This window comes from Tachysurus fulvidraco, chromosome 16, assembly GCF_022655615.1.
Source record: "Tachysurus fulvidraco isolate hzauxx_2018 chromosome 16, HZAU_PFXX_2.0, whole genome shotgun sequence".
In the NCBI taxonomy this organism is placed as follows: Eukaryota; Metazoa; Chordata; class Actinopteri; order Siluriformes; family Bagridae; genus Tachysurus; species Tachysurus fulvidraco.
Genome location: NC_062533.1, coordinates 3,133,634 through 3,141,118, shown reverse-complemented (window position 1 = coordinate 3,141,118; position 7,485 = coordinate 3,133,634). Strand labels below are relative to the sequence as shown.

The window sequence follows — 7,485 nt, the reverse complement described above, 5'->3', positions numbered from 1 at the left end:
TATTTTTTGGTAGAACGGTGTTCATCGATTCAATGGTGCAATATTCACAATTGCTAAAACATATTTCATCCTTCAACTTCCCATCATTTTCTCAAAACTACAAGCACAATTTCAAATATTTAAACATAGGTCATAGACCATCCATCATCATACTGAGATGTACAGGAGTTCCTAAAGACCACCCATCACTACCAGGTTGCACCATTTGGTCCTTGAGCAAAGCCCTTAAACCCCCAAGTGCTTATTTGTGTAAAAGTATAAATAAAATCAAAATACCATAAATGGAAATAGTGAACTTCCAAGGGTCACATTGCCTCCCCATTGGATTGGAACTTTCACAATGATGGTGACATAAATTACATAAGAATTTTGTGGTTTTGGAAATCTTAGTTCTCATCTTCTAGTTCCTCGTTCACCACCTCTTACACAAACTCTTCCTCCTCTACCATCAATTGTTTGTAACAACATGCAGCTCATTCTTAAATTAGAAAATTAGCTTTAAAGCACGACGATATCCTTAGAAGTTAAAAAAATGTGTTTCTGGGTTTAGCGCCTTGTGTCTAAGATCGGAATGGTTTTAAGTTTTAATAAAAGAGTGTTTGTTTCAGCAGATGGGTTCAGACTATTCACAGTTTGGTACTGAGAATGGACTTTACTGTTTAAGCAATTAAAAACTGTAGGGAAGCTGTTATTAAAAATGTTATGTGCCTGAGAAAAAAGCTTCGGAAAACTGAGAGAGAGAGAGAGAGAGAGAGAGAGAGAGAGAGAGAGAGAGAGAGAGAGAGAGAGAGAGAATGTGTGTGTGTGAGAGAGAGACATAATAAGAGAGAGAGAGAGAGAGAGAGAGAGAGAGAGAGAGAGAGAGAGAGAGAGAGAGAGAGCAGCTCATGTGCGCCACTGAACCCTCAGCTTTCTTTCCTCATGTCGCCATTCAGAAAGTGGATAGTGGATGTTCTCAACATTTGGATGCTCAAGCGATCCTCAGTTTGGAGTCTTCAGCTTCCTGCGGAATGAAGGAAATGAACTTAAACCTGAAGTTTTAAGATATTTCTAAGGGACTGAGTGAGAGATCGGAGTGTAACTTTGCGGAACACTTTGCGGCTCCTGTGCGTAACGCGCGCTCCGTATCGTTTTTTTTTTTTTTTACCTGTGATTGAGCTGTGATTGTTTTTTTGTTTGCTTGTTTGTTGTAACTCTATTTCGACCTGATCCTTTATTCTGTACATCATGGAGCGCAGTACTTTCCTCCTGTGTGTTGCTGCACTGTTGCTGCACGGATGCATTAGTTCAGCGGGATCTTACACACCACCGACACACACTCAGCACGCGCGCGCCGTCAGCAGACACAGGTGAGCAGATAGAGTGATATACTGCCAAAGTGCATCACACACTGTAATACGTCTTGAAGTTCATTCCTGGGAATTAAGTTATGTCTGTGATGCCACTTTCGGGATTAGTGCATAATTTCAAACCTCTATAGCATCATGAGAATCAATGAGAAGCCACAGGACATGAAGCAGAAGTGGATTTCAAATATATTCTATAATGTTTTTACTGGGAACGTTTTCTCATCTGTCCCACTTTAGAGATCATACATGACACCGTTAATACATATATTCTTGTTATCATCATAATGCGTAACAGTTGAAATGTATTTCTGAATCAAATGGTTAGAGAGAAAAGAAAGAAATGAAGGCCAGTGAGTAAGAAAGCTTTAAATCAGTGGTGTGAGGGGAGGATGAGTGGAAATTGTCAAAGAGTCAACAGGAAGAGAGAAGAAAATCACCATGCTTTAGGGGCCGTATTGAGGGCATGGAATGCCCCCCCCCCCCACCAAAAAAAAACCCATGAAAATGTTTATGCATGTAGATTATAGTTCTAACCATCATTAGAAAAAACTAAAAAGTACAGTAGAGAGTAGATCTGCTAAGAAACGCCATCATACACTTCTGTTTCTTGGAGACTGGACACTTTTTTATTATTATTATGGATTATTATGATTCCAGGCTGATGATAGAAAGTGACAGAAAAAGTAAATTATCCTACACAATACTCACTTTACTAATACACCTCATTACCGATGAGAATCGGGCCTATAGGTTTAACATTTATGCCGAAACAAAGTCACACATATTCTTTGCATGCACTTCAAACAATATATTTAATAAATGTGTGTGAAAATGTGTAAGATAGATCAGTGCATTTAGAAACAAGTCATGTTAAGACTACAGAGTAATAAAAACCTGAAATACATGTTATATATTGTGCCCTGATAAGTTATCCTACCCATCCTTAACTGTGGGAAAAGGTTATAATGGTAGAATATATATATATTAGGTTGATTGGCATCTCTGGAAAATTGTCCGTAGTGTTTGTGTGTGTGAGTGAATGAGAGTGTGTGTGTGCCCTGTGATGGGTTAGCACTCCGTCTAGGGTGTATCCTGCCTCGATGCCAGATGACACCTGAGATAGGCACAGGCTCCCCGTGACCCGAGAAGTTCAGATAAGCGGTAGAAAATGAATAAATGAACGAAGGAATGAATGAATGAATTAATATATAAGATAATATACAAATTTAAGCTGAAATTGGAAGGAAGTTTGACCACCTAGGGTTTTATGTTTCAGATTTTTTTCTTGACAAATTGTGTGAGATCATTACAACAGTCTTTCAGCCAAAATCCTCTTTCATTCACGTATGTGGAACATGAGTACAGCTCTCATGGAAAGTGTGTTTACTGGTAGGAGTTTACATTTCTTTACCAGTACACTGGTGTTCCAGTCTAACTGTGGAATGGAAATCGACTTATCAGATATTTTTCAGTCATTTCAGTTTATGTCTGTTAAAAGTCTGGTATAAAATGAGTCAGGACTCTGTTTGCTTTCAGAGTGAGTCGTTTGTTTTTCCCTCTGTTAGGATAACCTTTCACAGAACACCATTAAAATCTCAGAGAGCCAAAAGGGGTTTTATAAAAAGAACTTTCTATGAATATATCTCCCCTAGTAGGCTATGTTATAACAGAAATATTTATAAAACACTCCAAATTCTTAAAGCTCAGAGTGTCTACTTTCATTTGAGATTCATTTTCAGCATCACTGTGGAGTGTGAAATTACAAAGACATTCAATATTGAACATGGACACGTCCAAACAGGAGCAAAATTCATTTATTTGGCCTTAAACAGGAAGGCATGGTGGCTTAGTGGTTAGAATGTTCGCCTCACACCTCCAGGGTTGTGGGTTCGATTCCCGCCTCTGCCTTGTGTGTGTGGAGTTTGCATGTTCTCCCCGTGCCTCGGGGGTTTACTCCGGTTTCCTCCCCCAGTCCAAAGACACGCATGGTAGGTTGATTGGCATCTCTGGAAAATTGTCCGTAGTGTGTGAGTGAATGAGAGTGTGTGTGTGCCCTGTGATGGGTTGGCACTCCGTCCAGGGTGTATCCTGCCTCGATGCCTGATGACGCCTGAGATTTCATTCTTTTCAGATCGTGCTCTGACACACAGCAAACAAATCCCTGAGACGTTGCTCACAGTATCATTGTTTTTATTATTAAAACATTAAAAACATTGACGTTTCTCTAAATTTCTGTCAAAACTAAAGATTCTGAAAGGCCACCATTTGTTTCATGCAAATAAATAAATGCATGTCGGTTTGTCGATTCAGTCTGTGGGCGTGAACACTGACGTATATTTTGTCCGTGAGGGACTGTTGATTGACAGCTGCATCAAGAATAACAGCAGTATTGTCTTTATCCAGCTCCACGTAGCTCATCTGAGTGAGCATAGTAGAATAGACCGTACGCTCTGGGATGGTGTATGCAGTGTGAGAGCACTATTTTCATTACAAAAATAGTTCATTGTGTTCTGAGATGCTCTGAGCTCAAAACAATCTGGTCATTTTCCTCTGAACTCTCATCAACATCTTTTTTTTTTTCTTTCTACTATTCTGTGAGACTGTTGTGTGTAAAAATCCCAGCAGGAGATTACAGTTTCTAAAATACTCAAACCATCCCATCTGCTATGATCAACCGTGCCACAGATAAAGTTACAGAGGTCTTGATCTTCATTCTGGTGTCTGATGTGAACATAGATGTAACTAAAGCTCTGCTCCTGTATCTTTATGATTGTATGCATTGTATTACTGCCACATGTTTGGCTGATTGGGGGACTACATGATTGTGCAGGTGTTCCTAATTAAGTGGACAATGAGTGTATAAGTCATATTTGGTTGTGGCTTCACAAGCTAACCATTTATTTACTAGAAGGCAGATAAAATGAAGCAGTGGAAGCAGCTGTGTTGTGGAGAGCTGTAAAGTGTGGAACATCACTAAAGGGGTTTAAAACATCACTAAATCTCACTCTATAAACCACAGCGGCTACTGAATAAAAGGGCAAATCTGTGTTTTTATCAACATGAAAGACAAGAAAAGTGCAATATTTTTGGCTTTTGTTGCCCGAAAGAGCTCAGTGTTTGTGTAGGTATGCAACTTCAGGGTGTCTGTTGGGTCTCCATTTTATTTGAACAGATGTGTGTTAATGTCTCTCTCTCTCTATATATATATATATATATATATATCTAAAATATATATATATCACCATAGAGTAGATATAAATAGAGCTAGAAGATTTAAGAACATTTAATGTGGGATCTAGAGTGATATATAGAGAAGAGATGCAAAGAGAGAATGGTAATGATATATAAGTATAATTTAATAAAAGGTACCGCTAGAAGTCAACTGGGATACAGAAGATAGAGGCAGCTACTAGAGAGAGAGAATAGAGGCGAGATAAAACAAACAAAAGCAAAGAAACTGAAGAAAGAGAGAATAAGATAGCGAGCGGGAGAGAAGAGAGAGAGAGAGAAAGAGGGGGAGGGAGAGAGGAGGGAAGAAAGGAGGAAAAGAGAGAGGGAGAGAATAAATAGAGAGAGAGAGAGAGAGAGAGAAAGAGAGAGAGAGAAGAGAGAGAGGATGAAGAGAGAGACAGAGACAGAGAGAAGAGAGAGAGAGGAGAAGAGAGAGACAGAGACAGAGAGAGCGAGAGGAAGAGGGAGAGAGAGAAAGCAGAGAGAAGCGAGAGACGAGAGAGAGAGAGAGAAGAGAGAGAAAGAAAGAGAGAGAGAGAGAGAGAGAGAGAGAGAGAGAGAGAGAGAGAAGAGAGAGAGGGAGAGAGGGAGAGAGAGAGAGAAGAGAGAGAAGAGACAGGGAGAGGAGAGAGGGAGAAGAGAGAGAGGGAGAGAGAGAGAGAAGAGACAGGGAGAGGTGAGAGGGAGAAGAGAGAGAGGGAGAGAGAGAGAGAGAGAGAGAGAAAGAGAGAGAGAGATGGAAAGAGAGAGGAAAGAGAGAAAGAGAGAGAGAGAAAGAGAGACAGACAGAGAGAGAGAGACAGAAAGAGAGAGAGAAAGAAGAGAGGGCAGAGAGAGAGAAAGAGAGAGACGAGAGAGAGAGAGAGAGAAGGAGTGGAGAGGAGAAAAAAAGACATGGAGAAAGAGAGAGAGAGAGAGAGAGAGAGAGAGGAGAGAGAGAGAGAGAGAGAGAGAGAGATGGAAGGGAGGGAGAGCAAAGAAAGGGAGCAGAGAAGAGAGAGAGTAAGAGATAGATAGAGAGAGAGAGAGGAAAGAAATATAGATAGAGATATGATAGAGAGAGAGAGGAATTAGGGAAGCAGATGATAGTAGTAAGGCATAGCTGAACGATGAGAGATATCGCTAGCTATAGATATATATCTAGATCTATCGCTCTGTAGTTATGTATATCTCGCACTAATGCGCCGTCTCGATCGCTAGATAGAGCTCTCGATATCTATCTCTAGAGAGATAGTCTCCCTACAGCTAAGATCCAGTCCGTCACTCCATCTCTCTCTACATCTTCTGCTGATGCGCTCTCTCTCTCTCTCTCATTATGTCTATCTCTCTCTCTCTCTCTCTCTCTCTCTCTCTCTCTCTCTCTCTCTCTCTCTCTCTCTCTCTCTCTCTTTCTTTACTCTGACAAAAGTGCTTGGGCCAAAGTTGGATGGATATCCTGTGTGCTTGAGGCATCTGTAAATTACATTTGGATATAATGCGTGTTTCCTTCAGTAGAAAGAAGCTCTGGCAAAGGGTTAAGTTTATCACCGGGTTTAATGCCAGACTCAAAGTTTATAAAAAACGCAGTCAATAGAACTACTGTAGAAGAAATGATGCACTTTCTAGCTGTCTGATACTTAGTAGTCCAGTGGTTCCCTGATCCTGTAGGGCACATGTTACTCTACACAGTCTCTGGCCATCTTACGTGCTTGACCAAGTCCAGTCTTAATTATTTAGTGACGAATTTATTTGGTCTAAAGCAATGGCAGAGAAGAAGCCCAAAATCAGCTCTTCCTTCTCAGTAGTGGTCTTTACATAAAATATATTAATCATATGGGGAAGTCTATGACAGAAAGCCAACTAAAGAAACAAGTGTACAGTATTCAGTCAAATTGTCCACTAGAGTAAGATATGGAAACTTTTTTGTCAAGTGTAAGAGAACTTTTATATCTATATAAAGGTATACAGTATACAGATCTATTATCATCTACACATCAGGGGAAGTGAAAATCACATGGACACCTTCATCTACACACATTCCCCTATGATACTGTATATACATGTAGTAACAGAGACAATTATCATATAGCCCACTTTTCACGGAAAGTTACTGGCAAGGTGTCGGGTCCATCTTTATGCTATGGTGATGATGTCCACTGCCAGCTGGGCCAGTCTGGGTTTAGACAGGGGAGATGTCCATGACATTTCTCTATGTCGGACAAACAACAAATTGTTTTAACTTGTTGACAAAATTGGTGGTCCAAAAATTAGGAAAATGTGGCCATGGCAGCAGTGAGGACAATCAAGTGCCATTGCATCCTGTCCTAGCAGATGGTTAATTTGATGATGAGACCACTTGTGCCTTGCCAAAACTTTCACATATCTGAATTTAGAACTACTCCTACGTTCTCCAGACCATGTGTGCTGCATTGACATTGATGTTTCAGCTCTGCAATTGTGTCGTCCCATGAGTTGCTGTCAGAGAAGCTAACTCTTGGTGCCATCTGACCTTGTGCCACCCTGGGGATTGATGCATCTGACATTCACAGCAAAGTCTAAACAGAACAGCATGTGGCAATGTCTCAATGTCTCAGCACCTCAGTGGAACCACACTGTCTCCAAGCTAGTGAGGGAGGAAGGTCCTTGTTTGGAAAAACGCTGAGCTGGAGATCATACCCCTCTCCAGCAGGTCCAGTGTAGCCACTGCTGCAGCTGGATAAGCAGCACATAGCAATCTGCCTGAATTTGTCTGGCAAGCACCAAGCTTCCCAGCAATGACCTGTCACCTTTTCAGAAAGCTTTGTTCTAAGTTCACGATGGTCCAGTGTACAAGTGTGGACCATTGTTGCAGTATCCTGATATCTCTGACCATCACAGTCCACAGAACCGATTGCAAGGAACATTCACAGCACTAGACATAGGTACT

At 40.8% G+C, this 7,485-nt stretch overlaps 1 protein-coding gene across 2 annotated transcripts in view; it reads left to right on the top strand.

The window, feature by feature from the left end:
- The first annotated feature begins 864 nt into the window (after positions 1-864).
- emilin1a (elastin microfibril interfacer 1a) overlaps positions 865-7,485 on the top strand; it is a 23,239-nt gene continuing 16,618 nt past the window's right edge. The window contains exon 1 of one of the 2 annotated variants that reach the window (XM_047801759.1): positions 865-1,349. In XM_047801759.1, coding sequence (XP_047657715.1) covers positions 1,228-1,349 — 122 coding nt within the window. In that variant the 5' untranslated portion in view covers positions 865-1,227. The remainder of the gene's footprint in view (positions 1,350-7,485) is intronic. The other variant, XM_047801758.1, reaches the window with a different exon arrangement.